Here is a 19,233-nt window from a genome sequence, read left to right as displayed (position 1 = left end):
CACACCTTCTTTATCCATTCATCTATTGATAGACATTTAGGTTGTTTCCATGTCTTGACTGTTGTCAAGTGCTGTTAGGAACACAGAGGTGCACAGAAGTAGGCATTTTTGGCTGTGCTGGGTTTTCATTGCTACACATGGGCTTTCTCTGGCTGCAGCTAGCAGGGGCTACTCTCTAGTTGCAGTGCATGGTCTTATTGCCTTGGCTTCTCTTGTGGAGCACCACCTCTAGGGCATGAGGGCTTCAGAAGTTGCCTTGCAGCATGTAGCACAGGGATCAGACCTGTGCCTCCTGCATTGGCAGGTGGATTGTTAACCACTGGATCACCAGGGAAGCCCTGAAGTGGGCATTTTTGAATCAGACATAGACTGGTTATTATTCCTTATCTTGGAAGGGGAAATTTACCATCTGGGTCCAGGCTGGGTAGGAGGGGCAGTGGCCTTGGAAGATGATGCCAACACTTTCTGCAGGGCCTGGCCTGCCATTAGGTGACTCAGTGTGTTTCCCAGGACTTCAGCCAGGGACCAGAGTTGCAGCCTTTATTTTTTCCTCTTGGGGTGGGACTGGTCTGTCTTGGCACCAGATCTGCAGGAAGGCCTCCCTGCTTACTCACCTCTGGGGCTCTGCTTTCCTGGCTGGGGCTGTGCTCTGGAGGATGAGATCATAGGCTTCTAAAATGTCCCAGGTCACTGGGCATGGACTGAGACCTGTTTGGGTTTAAACCTAAGCTCCCCTCGGTCTCAGTTTTCCCACATATAAAATGGATGTAATAATTTCAGTCTCACAGGCTGCTTGTGAGGAGATGTATGTAAAGCTTTCAGCACAGTTCTCTAGCCCAATAAATGGCAGTTATTAATAGCCCTCTTTTTTTTTTTTTTTGGCTGTGCCACATGGCATGTGGGAGCTTAGTTCTCTGAGCAGGGACTGAACCCTCCAGTGGAAGGGCAGGGTCTTACCCAGTGAACCGCCAGGAAGTCCCAACAACCCCCCTTCTTTAGTGGCAGTACAGTGGTGGTTAACAGTCTGGTTTCTAGAGTCAGACAATCCAGACTAGGTGGGTTTGAACCTTGAGTCCTCTTTTTATCTAGCTGAGTGACCTTGGGCAATTTCATCTTGCTGAATCTCTATTTCCTCTTGGTAAACTGGAAATAATAATGGTACCTATATCATGGAGTCATTGTTAAGAATTAAACTATGCAAGCCAAGCGTTTAGCACAATTCCCAGTACATACAAATGGTACAACAAAGGCGAACTAGTCTTATTATTATCATGAGCTTTTCAGAATCTAGTTCAAGGTGTCAGCTTTCCCACAACCCCATTAATTATTTCTTTGATTTTCACTGACTTGGATACCTCTTAGAATCTATCTTGCACTGTTCCTGTTTATGTCCATGCCCACAAAAATAAAACTGAACCTCTCAGGCTCACCTTGTTCTCACCTTGAAATCTGTCTTACCTATCACTGTGTCCAAAAACCTCATATACCTAATCCCAAGAGCGCTGACATCACGGAGAATTATGTTGTACATTACACAGCAAAAAGTTCCAAAAATTGTTTTTAAAAACAGCTCTATTCAAGTTTCCCCTCCCTAAGCAGATATCCATCATTCTCCTTCTGAGCTGGTTCGTCTCTCCTCTCTTCCAAGTCTCCTGGGGGGAATATATATAAATGAAATGGACTCCATTAGTTGGAGGTCCTAAGGGAATGAACACACACACACACACACACACACACACACACACACACCCCTACATAAATATACGCTTAGGTATATAAAATATACAAGTGGAAATACGTGTATTTCCTTGGTGCCCTCAAAGAATCCAGTCAACAAATATCTGAACGCCCACGTTGTGCCTGGCACCAAGCTATCTTCTGGGAGACAAAAGGAATGAGGTTCCGATTCTCATGGAACTTACGTTTTCCTGGAGGAAGACAAGAAGTAGTATAAAATTTCAGCTAGCGGGATTGCTGTAAAAACAACACAGGTCTTTGTCAGAGTGATGGGGACTAGGATGCCTGGTATTCTACCGGGTGGTGGAGGTGACTCGGAGGTGAAATCTTATTATATATGGGAACACTGAAACAGTCACTTGCAGGACTCGGTTGGTGGCTGAAGACGGGGAGGCAGGTTCTCACCCAAGGTGATGCCACTTTCCCGAACTCGGAGCCTTTCCGGGATACCGCGAAGGTCGCAAACTCACCTGCGCAGAAGGCCACCGCCTGCTTGACATCAGCGCGTCGGGCCAGGCCCGGCCCCCTGTGACGCCATTCTCCCGACAGCCCCGCCCAGGCCGCCCCCACGCTTGCGCGCATGCTCAGAACCCCGCCCCCGTGCGTCACAGAATGGCCTCGGACACCCAGGCAGCCCCTGACGTGTCGGGGAGGTGCCGGGCGCGGAGGTACGCGGAGTGGAGCTCAAGGCTGCGGAGGGGAGCGGAGCTGAACGGCTGGGCGGGCCTGGCCTGGCCAGTAGAGCGGAGACGTTGGTCGAGCGGCGGCGAACATGCGCTTTTGACACATTGGAGGTGAGTCTGCGGTGCGAGGCCGCTCCGGAGGGCGCCGGGCCGAGCCGGCGACGCCTAGGCCTGTCCCCGGGGAGCCTGCCAGCCCGGAGGCTGTGTCCGAGGCCGGGCCAGGCCTGGGTTCTGGGGCGGCCAGTCCGGGGGTAACTGTTCCAACCGCTCTAACTGCCCCTTCCACGCCCTGGTCCGAGGTGTGGCCCACCGGGGGCGCCTGGAAGGAAGCGAGCCGGGCGGTGTCGGGAGGATGTGCCCGCGTCCGGGGGAGGGGTGAAGGATGGCGGGGACGGAGGCCGGGACGTGGCACAGTGGGCCCGGGTGCTGGTGGCGCAAGGAGCGGCTCCGTTGAAGGTGGCAGCGGTGAGCCCAGCTCGCCCCCCTCCCCCATCCCTTCAGCTGGGAAGGTGGTTCGGAGCCGGGTTGGATTTTGAACTCTCCTCGCCTCTCTCCCGCGGGGGTCGAGGGCGGAAGCTGCCCACCTTGGGCTCCGGTGGCATTCCCATGACTGTCCGCCTTTAACTGCGGACACTCCTTTGGAGTTCAGAAAAGTGTCACCAGACGGGTTCGGACTGCTTGTGCTCGCTTCTCCCCCCCCCCCCGGTTGGTAAGCAACAAAGTAATCTTAAGTTTTGCTGAGGAATTGAGGATTCTTTCACTGCTGATAATTTCATTACGTTTCTGTAGCACCTTCACAGAACACTCTTGCTCTCTCCTTTTTTAACCTCGTCACCTAGTTAGTGGTTGTGCCTGGTTCTCATATCGCCATTTGACGGATGGGGGAATTGAGGACTGGTGGGGTGGGGGCTTAAGTGATTTCTACTGTGGACTCTCCCAACCCGTGAGGGGCTTCACGTGGTTCAGGATTTACGATTCCTGGCTTGGAATTCTGGTTTCTTTTAGTGGAATTTTTCTACCTTTCTCAGGTAGAAAGCAAAGTAGAAAATCTGGCTTGCTAAAAATATACCAGAAGCTAGTAGATTTATTCAAATATTTTTGAGCAGACCCACCTAGGATAAAAACTGCTACTTAGTTATAAGAGAAATTCTATGCTGGAACTTGTTCATGTTTGCTGGCTAATTATTTTGTCCGATGAGTTGTGTTGCTTTTAATCGGTTTATGAAATAGGGCACTGACTTTGCTAAATCATGAAGTTGGTGAAGCAAAATGCAGCATTAGGTCATGTGTTGAAGAGAATCAATGGGAACTAAGATACCTCTTCTGAATCTTTATTAAAGTTGAAAAGATCAGAAGGAACAACAACAACAACAAAAAACCCTTGGCTAGTCCTAGTTGCAAGTTGACCTGGCCCAGATAGAAATCTTAGGAAGCATTTGTTTTTTAGTTTTGTTTTGGCTTTTTAAATTAAATCGAAATTGGATGAGGAACACTTAAAATAAGTAGAAACCTCAGTAAAAACTTGAGCTTGCTTTCATGACATCTCCAAAGCTTATTTTTATTTGCATCTAAAGTCATGCTGGGATAAATTTGGTCCCTGAAGCTTAAAATTATTTCTGACATAAGTTTCTGAGCACTTCATGAGGTAGAAAAAGAAGTTTGTGATAGTCAGGACCAAAAGTATGACTGACTTCAGAGTTTAAAGTTCTGTGATTGTCACCTTTGGGAGTAGAAGAATTTTGGTAAAAAAGTATTCATTATCTATGGTAAGTTCCATAACAGTCTCACTAGTTGATTCTATAACTATTAACAAGGAGGTGATATCATATAAAATGGATTTTCTTAGCATTGTGCAAAGATAGTTTCTTTGTAAATGTAGCATTTAAGACAGGCAGTTTTATGTACAGTTGCTAGGTATCTGAAGGTCACACACAGTGTGATAACGCTCCATGTAAAAGTTGCCATCATTTTGGGATTCACACTCCATCCCTGTGAGACAGGATATTGAGAGAAGATTTGGATAGTGGGGAAGAGTGTGTAGTTATCTACCTTCATTTCAGCTTCAGGAGATTACAAATATATCATTAAAGCATTTTTTTGGTAGCAGTGTAGTTTTCTGTATTGGCTAATTTTCTGTGGCCTAATATCTCTAGTTACATAGTTTCAAATAACACAATGAACACATCTTCCTGCTCTAACTTGAAGCAAAATGAACAGATTGTCTTTATAGCCCCTGAGAAAGTCTTTTGAATGTCTGCAGTGGTGGCAAATTTTTATTTGTGAAAAACCCAATTTTTGGAAAGGATAAGTCTGATGAATAAAATTAGAGTGATAAAGCTGGGTAATACCAATTAGGAAGCGGTAGAAATGAGATGTGACCACAAAGGAAGGGTTTTCTGTTTATTTTGTAATCTGGCTCTTCATGGCTGTTCCAAAAGAGATTTTAGAGATGTTTTCAGTAATGGTGGTGTAACTGAAATATGCACAGAACTTCCGGAGGTGATTAATTTTAAGGAATCTTTTATTGTATTTTATTTTTTTATTTCAAATAAAAATTATTTTTATTGTTTATCGTTTATACTATCTGCTCATACCGCACTACCTTTTTTTTTTTTTTAATTTTCCCCTCCCCAACCATTTTTTTTTTTAATCTTTTTTTTTTTAACATTTATTTTTATTAGTTGGAGGCTAATTACTTTACAAGGGATCATTGATTTTAAATTCTGAAGCATTGTGGTTATGTTATACTTCACAGGCCTGCAACTGTGAATGACCAGTTTTTAAGAATAATGAAATTTATGCTGTGTTTACTGTGTACCAGACTCTTGTACTGAGTACTTGCAAATATTAACTCAATCTTCTTTACAACCCTATTTTAATTATTATCCCCATTTTACAGGTGAGGGAATGGGTCACTGAGTGGTTAAGTAACTTGCTCAAGGTCGTGAGTAGAGGACTGTGATTGAAATCTGGGCAGTCTGGCTCCAGAGTCTGGTCTCCTAACTGCAAGTCCAGTTGAGTCCAGACTGAGCTGCTCCTACCACCTGTTACCCTTCTAAGTGTTTTTAATTGGCTTGTTCTGGAAAAGCTGGTCCTTCAGTAAAAGGCTTCTGGGGTAGATTGTTTGAGGGACCAATAAGCGAGTTCTAAAAGTAGCCTGTTAATCAGAAAAAATGTAGTCAACATTCAGTTCACATAAGATTCAGCCAAAAAAAAAAAAAAAAAAAAACCCGAAAAACAGAAGCCTGTGTGGAATAAGAACATATTAAAATAATTTTGCTAGAGTCATTTGACTTTGAGCTAAGTAGTTAGACAAGGAGGATATGAGAAGTAGAACTAGATGCTAAAGAAATTTTACAGGAAAAGCTATTTAAAACCTGAGTTGCCAGGGGACACTGATGAAAAAATTGGTAGTTGTATTAATATGGCCCTATTTGAGAACCAGAAAACCAGGGACAGATGGATACCTTATAGTATATACCCACAGGTGTAAACAGTGAGATTCCTCAGGGAACCTTTCTTAACAGTCTTCAGAATAGTAAATGCCGTAGGTCTTCTGATACTGTATAAATGGGTCAACAACAAAAACCTCATACAGAAAAGTCTGAAACTGGGCATGTGAATGATAACATTTGTAGATAAAAACAACTCTAACCGTATTTGTAGAAGGGTTGGCTCCATATTCAGATACATTCAAGTAAATACTAGATGGGCTTCCCTGTTGGGTCAAATGGTAAAGAGTCAGCCTGCAATGCGGGAGATCCGAGTTCGATCCCTGGGTCGGGAAGATCCCTTGGAGAAGGGCATGGCAACCCACTCCAGTATTCTTGCCTGGAAAATCCAATGGATGGAGGAGCCTGGTGGGCTTCAATTCATGGGGTCGAAAAGAGTCAAGACACGACTGAGCAACTGACACACTCAAATGTTAGATGCCAAGGAAGGCATCTAGTAATCCTTAGGGACTTCCACATGGTCACCAGAATCAAATGCTGCATACTAACAGAGGGAGTGCTGGAAACTTTAAAGTATCCTACCCGTGAATAAAATGATATGCTGAAGTAGCAGCAGTTCCTCACCTTCAGAAAGGCATATATGTAACCCAGAGAAAGTCCAAATCATGACAACAAAAATATTTAAGGGACTGAGATGGCTGTCAAGTGAACATAAAGCTAAGAAGACATCTGGGCTGAGTGACTCTCTGGGTGCAATGGACTAGGCTTCATCTTGGGTGGTTTCTTTGCAGTCCTGTGTTGGAGCCACTGTTTCCTGCACCCTGTGCCATCCAGTTCTTCGTTTTCTCTCTTTTTTAGTAGCTGTGTCAACACTCCTCTAACCCTACTGAGGTGTTGTATGAGAAAAAAGTAGTTCTTTGCTGAATTATCTGTTTCCTCGAGGTTCCGTAAGTCCTTGGATTTTCTTATGCTACTGGCTTTTCTCGTTTGTTGGGTGACTCTTGGTTGTCCATATATATTTAAGAATTTAGGGCTGAGGGACTTCCTTGTTGGTCCAGAGGCTGGTACTCTGCACTCCTAATGCAGGGGGTCCAGAAGTTTTGATCCCTGGGTTGGGAACTGGATCTCACATGCTGCAACTAAGATTGAAGATCCTGCAGGCTGCAATTAAGACCCAAACAAAGATTTTTAAAGAAAGAAAGAAGGGCTACACAATGATTATTTTAGATAGCTAGTATGCAGGGTATCTCTAAGGCTTTCCCCAGTAAGCTCCATCAGCTCCCTGTTCTGTGAGGTGGAGCTTGTATTGAGCTTTATAAGTGGCTGTGAATGTGGCTTGGCATGCCTCAGACTGATAATTTTGTCTAGCTCAGAATGGTAGGTTTTATAATCCTGGTAAAATACTTGGTGGTGTGTTATGAGGTAAAAATAAACTACCCTTACATTTCTGAAATAGAAATTTCAATATTAATAAAGGAAAGCAGTACTTTGGGAGCAAAGAGGGAATAATTAAAAAAGCTTGTAAGTCAGATACAGATACCGAATTTCTACCGTGTTTCATGTTTCTGGTGATGCAGAAGGGATTTATAAGTAAAACACAGGTCCTGCCCTCTCAGAAACTCTTTGCGACCCCACGGACTGCAGCACGCCAGGCTTCCCTGTCTTTCACGTCTCCCGGAGTTTGCTCAAACTCATGTCCATTGAATCAGTGATGTCATCCAACCATCTCATTGTCTGTTGCCCTTTTCTCCTGCCCTCAATGTTTCCCAACATCAGGGTCTTTTATTTAAGTTAATTGGAAGATTGACCAACATGCCAAAAGTAGTAATGGACAATGTGGTCAGGAAAGACTTAACTAAAACCAGTTTGAAAAAATTGCAGTAGGCTGCAGAGGCATTACACTGAATGTATATAGTTACATTTTAATTCTATTCAACTAAAAGCCATTCTCTTTTGTATACCTCCTCAAGTTGAAGTTGTATATGTGCTCTTGTCTGTGTCTTTTCTAAACATTCATGAGTAGTGGGTTGTGCTAGGTGAATTCTACATTCTCTACAACTCCCAAGTTTTATTTACTTTTAAAGCTGGCCTTGAATTCTCACTACCCAGTTTGGATTAGGTTGAATTAATTTTGATTTAATTTAATAATATTATTGAGTATCAGATATAGTACAGGCAGTGTGCTGGGGTTGAAATCAGTAAGACTAATACACAACCCAACAGGGGACACAGAGATGTAAGCAAATGTATTACTATGTGTTAAGTGTATTCATTCAATCTTATGCATAGAGGTAGCCAAGATGGTGGGAGATTTTGGTGAGGACAGGAAATGCTTTCTGGAAAACATGACAGCTGAGTTTTAAAGGATAAATAGGAGCTTTCCAAATGCACAAGGAAGGAGAGCCATTCCAGGTAGGGAAAATATCCAGGCCAAAGCAGAATGGTGCATTAGGGCAGTTTTGAACAGTATTGCTGGAATATAAAGTAGTGGAAGTAAGACTGAAACACTTCGGCATGAATCTGGGACAAGCCCAGCATCTTTGGTATTCTACTGGGCTTGACAAATCAGTTGGGAACTTTAGATAGTCAGTCCAAATGCAAGGTTAATGACTAAACAGATACTTTTTCACCCACTCTGAATGCGTTGGAAGAAGAACCGAGATGAAACAGCATTGAAATTCGAGGATTAGTGGACTTTAATGGAGGAAGCTTGAGACTTAACTTTTGGAAATGTAATGATTTAAATTATTGGGAATGTGCTTGATCTCCTGGCAAAGTCACCTGGCATAAAATGTTTCAAGCAGGTGTTTTGAAGCAGTTGTATCAGTACTACAGAGAAGGACATGCAGGTAATAGCAGCTCTGGTAATAAGCTTGTTTTCTGTCACCTGATTCCCAGAAGATCAGTTAACTGTAAACCAGCTGCAGGTGGGTCTGTGGGGCCAACCCCAAAGCCTAGTGCTGCCACCAAAAGTGCTTCCCCTGGCTTCTATGACCTTGTTCATCTCCCCTCCTGAGCCTGTCCATGATGGTGGTGGTCCCTGCAAGTGGGGCAGCCAAGTGATTTATGTGCCTGAGTTTATTGTAGTAGAGTGTTAACCCCTCAGAGTCTTTCATGTTTGGCTCCCTCCAAAATGCTGCAGATTGAGTGTTGTCCCAGGTTTTATCCTTTTACTAAGATTCCTATGTTCTATCTTAATTTATTTTCCTCTTTAACATTTCTCAGGCTTTCTTGATCATGGATGGTGAAGATATACCAGATTTTTCAAGTTTGAAGGAGGAAACTGCTTATTGGAAGGAACTTTCCTTGAAGTATAAACAAAGGTAATGCCAGAAAGCATCCTAGAAATAGAAGAGGGCTTTGGAATACATAATCGCTAACTTTTTGCGCTTTTTTTTTTGTTTGTTTTAACAAAGCTAAATTTAGAGTTTCCAGTATAGGATTGGGATTCTAGAAATAGTCATAACAAAATAACATTGCCTGTATTTAAGGAAGATAAAGTGCCATAAAACCTTACATTACTTGAATTATTAAAATAGTAAGAAAATAGTGTCATTTATGATTTCTTCTGGTAGCTTACTTCCTTTTAGAAAGCCTATTTCTGCTCTTGGCTATCTTTGGCTTGCTGGGTGTGCACTAATTGTGCCTCCTCATTTTGGTCTTTTGGAGATTGTAATAAGCTCTTTGGGACTCCATAGGGCAGACTCTTTTTAGGCAGGCGTTATCAGTGTCTGGAGCCAACAAAGCTTTGAGGGAGGGACAAAGAGCTTTGGGGTATATGGAGTATTTTAGAAAATCTCAATTATTTCAGTTACTTGAGAGAACTTCTAGGTAACCTTTTAAGTAGAAAACTTAAATTTCTTTTTAAAATAAAATCTTTTTAAAACATATATATACATCTTCCTACTTTGGTTAGCAGTTTACTAAGACTTACTAAACCTTTTATTGCTATTTCATTGTTGTTGCTGAAGCCAGTTATTGTATCATGCTAGTTATATGGAAGGTGTGTCTATGGCAAGAGTTCATAGTTCTTTTTTTTTGTGCCATAGATACCTTCAAAATCTGGGAAAATCTAAGGAACCCTTCTCAGAATAACATTTTTAATGCATAAATTAAATAGAATTACAGAGGAAACCAATTATATTGGAAAAAAACATCTAAATGTTAAAACTGATTTGTGGATAGTGATATGTGCTTCTTTGTCAATATGTTAAATAAGAAAGGGGTGAGTGTATAAAACGTGAATCCTTTTGCCGCTTTTAGCTTACTTTCATTGAACCCTGAATATATAGAGTAAGAGGTGCAAAATAGATTGCCTTTACTGTTTAGTATATTTTATGGTAGCATAAAACTCAGGTGAAAATTTTTGGATTGGTACATAATCATCTTCAGGATGATCCTTACGGTTTCTACTATAACTGATCTTTCCCACTTTGTTTCTGATTAGCTTCCAGGAAGCTCGGGATGAGCTAGTTGAATTCCAGGAAGGAAGCAGAGAATTAGAGGCAGAGTTGGAGGCACAATTAGTACAGGCTGAACAAAGAAATAGAGACTTGCAAGCTGATAACCAAAGACTGAAGTACGAAGTAGAAGCATTGAAGGTAATTGTGGCAGTATAAGCTGGTGTCTCTTTGGCTGGGCTTTGTTAAAGTTCTTACATTAGTTTTACCTGTACATTCTTACAGGTAGAGCTTAAGAGCAGCAGGCAACATAAAAATGTAAAAAGGCCTAAAATGAATTTTTGACATAAACTGTTTGTTTTCATGGAACCAAGGCAGAGGTGTTTTAGAGTTCAGAAGTTCACTTCAAAACCCTGTAGCTGTCAATTTTTTTAGCTATAATGTTCCTAGCTCTATAATACTATGTTGTAGTTCTATAATTTTCAAAAACTGCCTAGAAAAAAAAGGCTGCCTGATTATTTGCTATGATAACGTGCCTCATTCTGTAGTACTTTAAAATTATCTTTGTAAGACACATACATTTATTTCATTATGGTTTATGGTCACTTTAGTTTTGGAGTTTTATTTTTAAAAATTCCCTTCTAACAAGGAATTTTCAGGAGTAGAAAGGTTAGTCTTTCTTGCTGTTGTTCATCACATGCCTAAGCCAAATGTTTGGGGTGTTCCTGTGTCTGGGCAGGGGGGTAGGTTTAGAGAAGGTGAGATTGGGCAGGCAAGGTGTAAGAAATTTGAACCCTGTCACTCAACTGCTTTATGTTTACCCTGGACTGCATTCAGCCTGAGAACCCAGAGTTTTTTAAGGCCACAATTTTACTACTTTACCTCTTTTCAGAGAGACCATTATTAAATTTCTTTAAGAGAAGTGATTGACTAAAATGAATTAAAGCACTGGAAATGAATGTGTCATTTTAACATTGTAAAAAGGAGAAAAGAGTACTATCAGATTGTGGGTGAATTTTTTGGATCCTTCCCCAACCTGCCTCTTGTTTGGGTTACATCCTTTATTAAAGAAAACTATATGCTAATGACACATTCTTTCCTTCTATACCCACACCTTCAGGAGAAGCTAGAACATCAATATGCACAGAGCTACAAGCAGGTCTCAGTATTAGAAGATGATTTAAGTCAGACTCGGGCCATTAAGGAGCAATTACATAAGTATGTAAGAGAGCTGGAACAGGCTAATGATGACCTGGAGCGAGCAAAAAGGTAAGTGAATGATGTGCATATTGTTAGAATAACCGAAATTGACAATCTGTGATTAAAAAGTTATTTTAGATACAACCAGTTACCTAAATCTTAGTACCAGAACAACTCCTTTTGGTATTTCAAGTCACCTGTAAGGCATCACGTTGAAACTTACCAAAAATCCTTATCTCCCTAGATAATGCCCTTCCAGGTTTTTCTTTCCATTTTTCCTTCTTTCATGTACCATTGTGGATCCTGTTGGGTTTTCTTTAAAAGATCTCATTCATTCCTCCGTCTTCCCTGTGTTCTCAACACTACGACACTTTTTGAAGGTCCTCATGTTGTATATCTGAATCCTGCAGTTGTTTCCTAACTGATCTGTCCTTAAGTTTTCACTTCTTTTCTGTTTTAATACTTACCAATGAATTTTCTTGAAATAATGCTTTTATTACGATTTTGCTGAACAGCCTATAGGAGCTTGCCATTACTTTGCCAAGATTTCATATATCTATCATTGTTTCTTAACCATCCCAAATGTAATTTGTATTACTTTACAATCATTGTCTGACATTTCTTTCCTTAATATTTGAGTAACTCTGCAATGCTTGGCATGGTGCTAGCGTTGAGGATACAAAGATAAGCTTGCCACTGCCCTTGGGCATGATAGATATGGACAGTCCATGTGATAGCCCTGGTATTAATACAAAGAACATACAAGCTCCTCAACTACCCTTTGGTCACTGGGGAAGCTGGGTCTGCGAGGAGTAGATGTTAACTGATGAAGAGAGAGATTCGAAGTCAGAGAGGCAGAAAAAGGGCATGAGGTGTTAATATTTTACTTTAACTAAAGTGCGTAAGGACAGTGTGGCTGAACAAGATAAGACTGGAAGGTGTTTGGGGCCAGGTTGCAGAGAACCCTGTGCTTGGCTATGTTTGAAAGTCATTCTGTAAGCAAAGAGGCATTCTTAAGAGTTTTTTTAAATGAAGAAGTGTTACCAGATTGCGATTTGAAAGATATTACTGAGAAATTAGAAGTAGGGAAGAAAAGATGTGAAGACCATTTTGGATTAACCCAGATGATGTTTTGGCTTGTTAGTAGCTCAGTTGTGTCCGATTCTGCAGCCCCATGGACTATAGCCCACCAGGCTCCTCTGTCCATGGAATTCTCCAGGCAAGAATACGGGAGTGGGTAGCCATTCCCTTCTCCGGGGAGCTTCCCAACCCAGGGATCGAACCTGGGTCTCCTGCATTACAGGCAAATTCTTTACTGTCTGAGCCACCAGGAATGGGTGAAGAATTAAGTCTGGGGCAGAAAATTGGAGGAGAGCAAGTGGAGCTGAGAGACAGTTGACAGAAAATTGGACATGGCATTGAGAGTTCTAACTTGAGGTTAGGAAATTTTAATTCTGTAGCAGATAGCACATAGTGGATAGAGGGCACATAGTAGGTACCTGTCAGTGTTTGCTGAATAAATGAGAAATGCAGGAAGTCAAAAAGGGTTGATAGAAAGAAAGTAGGTAGAGTGGGACCTGGGACTGTGTTTTAAACAAATTCTTAGTACATTTTTACATATTCTTACATACTCTGAAACCACTGAACAGTTTTCTTCCTGAAAATGTGTAAACTTCATTGAAACATGTTTAAAATCCAGTGGGGAGATAAAACTTGTATAATAAGTAGCCTGCCTTTAAGAGACTTGAAGGAATTTAGATAGGAATATAAAAGAAAAGAATATATTGAATGGCCAAGTGATAATAGAGACAGTAAATGCACCAGAGGTCAGAAGGGCTGAGATCATTTTCTTTCAGCTGGGCCAGGCTTTCTAGGTCAGGAAATAGCACGAGATAAACTGATGGTTTCCTTTTGTAGTAGCTAGTTGCACATTATTTGTTTAATTCATGGACTCTAATTTTTTTTTTTAGGGCAACAATAGTTTCACTGGAAGACTTTGAACAAAGGCTAAATCAAGCCATTGAACGAAATGCATTTTTAGAAAGTGAACTTGATGAAAAGGAATCTTTGTTGGTCTCTGTACAGAGGTTAAAGGATGAAGCAAGAGGTAAAATTTATAACTTAAAAAATATTTATTACTTACTGTCCCTAAGCCAGAGTGCTAAGCTTGCTTCAGGATCAACTTTTTAAAGCTGTTTATTTACATGCTTTGGTCAGACACTATGCCAAGTACTTTTAGTCTGTTAATAGCTATATCATCAACTCTAGGAGGTAGGTGGTATTATACCCATTTTATAGGTTAGAAAACTGAGGCATAGCAAGTTTGGGTTTTGTCCAAGGTCTTTTAGCTTGTCAGTTGGGATTCAGACCTGGTCTGTTTCCCAAAGTCTTAATCATCATCACTTTGCAGATACTGCTTGGTTTTATTTGGAGTTTTTTCTTTTTCTTGTACCTAAATAATTTTGTGGAAAAAAAAATTTTGTATTAGGCACATAATAGCATTATATATGTGTGCATATTGCAGTATCAGTTCAGTTCAGCTCAGTCGTGTCCATCTCCTCGTGACGCCATGGACTTCTGCACTCCAGGCCTCCCTGTCGATCACCAACTCCCATAGCTTACTCAAACTCATGTCCATTGAGTTGGTGATGCCATCCAACCATCTCATCCTCTCTCGTCCCCTTCTTCTCCTGCCTTCAATCTTTCCCAGTATCAGGGTCTTTTCCAGCGAGTCAGTTCTTTGCATCAGGCGGACAAAGTATTGGAGCTAACCTTACAATGAATACTCAGGACTGAGTTCCTGTAGGATTGGACTGGTTGGATCTCCTTGCTGTCCAAGGGACTCTCAAGAGTCTTCTCTAACACCACAGTTAAAAAGCATCAATTCTTCAGTGTATATTGCAGTATATATGTGTATAATACATATAGTGAATATATACTTTCTTTTAAAATTTTCTTCCCTCCCTCTTTTTTTCTTTTATGCATGTTAGAGTGCAGAGCATTGTAAAGAAGAAACTAAAAGTCACTCTTTATCTCTTTATCTTGAGAGAATTCACCAGGAGTTTGGTGTCTTTCCAGTCTTTCTATAACTATACATAAGCATACCCGTTTTTTTTTTCTTTATATAATTGAACCATATTTTATATATTTTTTCTATCCTTTTTTTTTTTTTTAACTCCTTAATGGATCCTTTGTTATTGGAATTTACATTTTTGCTATACATAGTGCTGTAAATAGGGTCCTTGTACATAATATTTGGGGGTATCTTTGATTTTCTTAGACTAGATTCTTAGAAATAGCAAAGAATATAAGTGTCTTTAATGGTTGTAACAGATGCTGCTAAATTACTTTTTAGGTAAATTGGTACCTTTACATTTTGGTAGTGATTGAGGGTCCTCTCAGTCCTCCTCACACTGTTTGTTAGTATTGTGAATAATAAAAATAAATTTTAAAATTATTTAAAAACCTGTTTGAAAATTGATATTATATTGTTTTTATTTATTTTTAAATTTAAAAAATTTTTTGGTTGTGTGGTCTTAGTTTCCCAACAGGAATTGAACCCCAGCCCTTGATGGCGAAAGTGAGGAGTCCTAACAACTGGACCACCAGGGAATTCCCAATATCACATTTTCTTTTTTTAAGTTTTTAAAATTTCATTTATTATTTTAAACTTTTTATTTTGTACTGAGGTTTAGCTAAATAACAATGTGATAGTTTCACATGAACAGCAAAGGGACTCAGCCATATAATACATATATCTGTCCTCCCCCAAACCCACCTCCCATCCAGGCTGCCACATAACACTGAGCAAAGTTCCATGTACTCTACAATAGGTTATTTTTGATTATCCTTTTTAAATATAGCAGTGGGTACATGCCCGTCTTAAACTTCTTGTCTAATATCACCTTGCTTTTAATTTGTAGTTTTTTGGTTGGTACTTGTGAAAATTTTTTGTCTGTTTTTATTGGGTCTTTTAAAAATTGTTTTTTCAGGAATTCCCTGGCAGACCAGTGGTTAGGACTCAGGTCTTACTGCTAGGGGCCTAGGTTTGATCCCAGGTCAGGGCACTAAGATCCCGCAAACTGTGCAGTCAAAAAAAAATTTTCTTCATGGCTTCCTTTTTTGGGGGAGGCTTTATTCATTTGAAGAACTCATAATTTATAAAATGTATAAAATATTAACTTTATCCTATTCTAAAATTTACAATTGTGGTTAAAAGTAACATAAAATTTATCATCTTAATGATTTTTAAGGGTACAAGTTAGTAATGTTACCTATATTCACATTGTTTTGTAGATCTCTAGAACTTTTTCATCTTGTAGTATTGAAACTCTTTGCCTATTGGACAGCAAATCCCCATTTCTCCCTTCCCCATCCCTGACAACTGCAGTTCTACTTTCTGTTGTTACGTGCAACTACAGTAGTCCCCCCCTTGTCTGTGGTTTTGCTTTCCACGGTTTCAGTAACCCATGGTCAACTGCAGTCTGCAAATATTAAGTGGGAAATTCCAGAAATAAACAATACATAACTTTTAAATTGTGCACCATTCTGATTAACAGGGTGATGTTTTTTGCTGTTTCGTTCAATGAATCATCCACTGGGGATCTTGGCACACACCCTCCTCAGATAAGGGAGAGCTGCTACATTTTAGATGCATTATATACGTGGAATCATACAGTTACGAAGTATTCTTGCTATTGGTTAGTTGCATTACAGGAAAAGAGAACATTAATTTTGGGTTAAAAATTCAGTATTTGAAAACCAGAAAGCAGTTGCAACTATTTTGACTACTTCCTTTCTAAAATAAAATATTTCAGAGGAAAATGAGTAAAAGAATGTTAACCCATTAAAAATGACAAAATTGTTCTTCACTGATCTTGTAATAATCCCCAAACTACATCATCATTTCAAAATAAATACAAATAAGTTGATTAAGAATATTTGTATTTGTGTCATATCTGTTCACTTGTGAGTTCTGCTTTGGACTCTGCCTTATTTTTGCATAAAGACAGAAAAATTGTTACATTTATCGCATTTTTAAATTCTAAATGACCATTTAGACAGTAGGGTTGTCATTTTTATTTCCTTGGAAGTAAAAATTATTAAATATGAAAATCATTTTTGAGAAGTAATTTAGGAAAAATGTCTTTATGGCATCTCAGATGTAACTTTCCTTGCTGTATTTGCTCCCTCTAGTGAATATTGCTACCTTTGCAACATTTTACAGATTTAAGGCAAGAACTAGCTGTTCGGGAAAGACAACAGGAAGTAACTAGAAAGTCAGCTCCCAGTTCTCCAACGCTGGATTGCGAAAAGATGGATTCTGCCGTCCAAGCTTCACTTTCTTTGCCAGCTACCCCTGTTGGCAAAGGAACGGAGAACAGTTTTCCTTCACCGAAAGGTTTGTAATGTCTTTTCTTTCTGAACCTATGGCTGATTATCAACTAAGAGTCTTTGCTGATGAAGCAGGGGTTGCTAAGGTTTGTGCAGTCTTTTTAGTTTAAAGGTTGGTTTAGTCTAGCTCTGTGTGAAACAGCAGGAATTTTTTCCCTAGACCACATACTCATATGTAGGAAACAGTGAAGTGAGAGCTACATTTAAGACAAGAACAGCTTAATAAATTGAAATTTTAAAAAGTTGAAGATCTTAAGGAAATTTGTTTTGATTATAGCAGTAGCACATGTTCATGTAGAAAAATATAAAAATATAAACAAGAGAAAAAGAAAATAAAATTCATCTGCAATCTTAGTGCATAAAGTCAATTATTATTAACACTGAATTTTTTTTCTGTTGTGTGTACTTTTTTGTGTCCATGCCACTTTGTTACAAATTTTGGGATCATATTTAAATGCAGTTTTATTTCTGGCCCCTGCCACTGAACATATCATGGGAGACTAGAAGTCTTTATACATGGAAAGTACAGAGACTCACTGAGTTACCATTCAAGCTCATCTAAGTTGGCTTGGATGGACATGCCCGTTCTATGACATGCCTCAGTAGCTGCCATATTCATAGGTGAATAGTGCATAAAAAATATTTCTTTTGCCATCAGTCAAGGTGTTTTTTAAAATCCAGATAAGCAGAAAAACGTTTAAGTAGTCACTAGATAGAATGTTAAGAATGGAACCCTGAAACTCTTACTGAGATTTATTTAGTTTTTGCAGCTTGCAGATCATATTTCAGCTACTTCCACTCCCCTGTACTTTCTTCTTACCCTTTTTTTAAATACAGGATTTTATCTTTCAGAGTGATACGAAGTAATTTCAGGTAGTACAGTTAGCCCTCCATATCTCCATATTTGTGCTACCCATAGCCACTCAAATGTGACTATTTAAAATTTTAAATTGAGTTTCTAATTGTGTTGGCCTTACTTCAGGTGCTCAGAAGCCCTTAAATAGATAATTCACCCTTTTTTGTCTTTTTATGAGGGTGAGGTGAGGTAAGGTATGTAAAAGTTCTGTGTAGTTGTGTTGCTGATTGTAGCAGTATGTGCTGAGTTTGCTGCTAAGAATACAGAGTAGGCAGTATATAGGCATTATATACAGCAGGCATCAGAAGCTGTCATTTTTCAGAATGGCTGCTTGTATACTTGAGGACCTTAGAATTAGTGGCATATGAGAATTAGCATTTAAGATCTGTTTTTTTTAATGTTACTAATTAAAACTATGCAGATAAGTTCTGAAAATTCTTCATCTAAGCCCTAATTGGAATTATCTGAAGCCTCAAGGGGGGTGTCAGTAGGACACAGAGCTTGCTCTGGCCCAGAAGGAAGATATGTCAAGCCTAAGACAAGAATATTTGTCCAGAGAGACACATTTTTAGATTGGAACTAATGGCATGAACTTTCGCTGGCCTAAAAGTTGCTGTTTCATTGCAAGGAAGTTGGCACACAGACAGTGAGAAGTCAAAGTTTAGAGAAATCAGTGGCAAGATTGAAGAGCTGATCTCTATGAAGTGGTTTGGCTGTAATTGCATTTTATTGATAAAATGCCTGTTTCTGAAAACCATTTAAAACAACTTTCCATAAAAGTACAGATTTAATAATACTGAAAATGTAAAATTCGAGTAGAATAGGAAGAACAAGATCCAGAAATCCCTGCCAAGGAAAGTATAGCACTTTGCATCACATTGGGCACCTGTTATGTGCCATGTATTACTCAGGATGCAGGGAGGAGAGTGGTTAGACAAAGTTGTGACTTTTGGGACTTCCCGTGGCGGTCCAGTGACTGAGACTCTGTGCTTCCACTGCAGAAGCACAGGTTTAAATCTCTGGTCGGGGAAGTTTCATATACTGCATGGCATGGCCAAAAATAAATAAATGTCACATTGGGAAATATAACATGTATGAGAGAAAGGATGAATATCTGTATAACTATACCATACAAGGGTACAAGTGCTCTTGCAGGTTGATTAAAAAAAAGACAACCCAGCAGGAAAAAGTGCAGAAGATAAACAGATGACTTCCACAAAAAGAGATTTAAATGACTCTTGGATTAAGGAGACAAAAGTTAAAGTGACTGTCAAGTTGGGCACAAAGAAAAAAGATGTCTAATATTATTGAGAGCACTACCATACGGACTGCTAATATTGACACAACCTAGAGAGCATTTTAGTAGGATATTAAGGTGAAAATTTGGGCATATCCTCTGACTCAGCAGTTCTATTTTTAGGAACCTTTTCTCCAGAAATGCTTGTCTAGATATTTTAAGGTTATATGTCCATTTAGCATTGTTTATAATAATGAAAAATTGGATGTAACTT

General features: G+C 39.7%; 1 protein-coding gene across 3 annotated transcripts in view; it reads left to right on the top strand.

Annotated features, from left to right (window-relative positions):
* NDEL1 (nudE neurodevelopment protein 1 like 1) overlaps positions 1-19,233 on the top strand; it is a 45,987-nt gene that overhangs the window by 11,896 nt on the left and 14,858 nt on the right. For 2 of the 3 annotated variants that reach the window (XM_065908736.1, XM_065908738.1), the window contains exons 1-6: positions 2,354-2,531; positions 9,098-9,195; positions 10,320-10,473; positions 11,393-11,541; positions 13,443-13,579; positions 16,700-16,873. In XM_065908736.1, coding sequence (XP_065764808.1) covers positions 9,110-9,195; positions 10,320-10,473; positions 11,393-11,541; positions 13,443-13,579; positions 16,700-16,873 — 700 coding nt within the window. In that variant the 5' untranslated portion in view covers positions 2,354-2,531; positions 9,098-9,109. Of the gene's footprint in view, positions 1-2,353; positions 2,532-9,097; positions 9,196-10,319; positions 10,474-11,392; positions 11,542-13,442; positions 13,580-16,699; positions 16,874-19,233 lie in introns of those variants that run through there. The other variant, XM_065908737.1, reaches the window with a different exon arrangement.

This window comes from Muntiacus reevesi, chromosome 18, assembly GCF_963930625.1.
Source record: "Muntiacus reevesi chromosome 18, mMunRee1.1, whole genome shotgun sequence".
NCBI lineage: Eukaryota > Metazoa > Chordata > Mammalia > Artiodactyla > Cervidae > Muntiacus > Muntiacus reevesi.
This window is presented reverse-complemented; position numbering and strand designations above follow the sequence as displayed.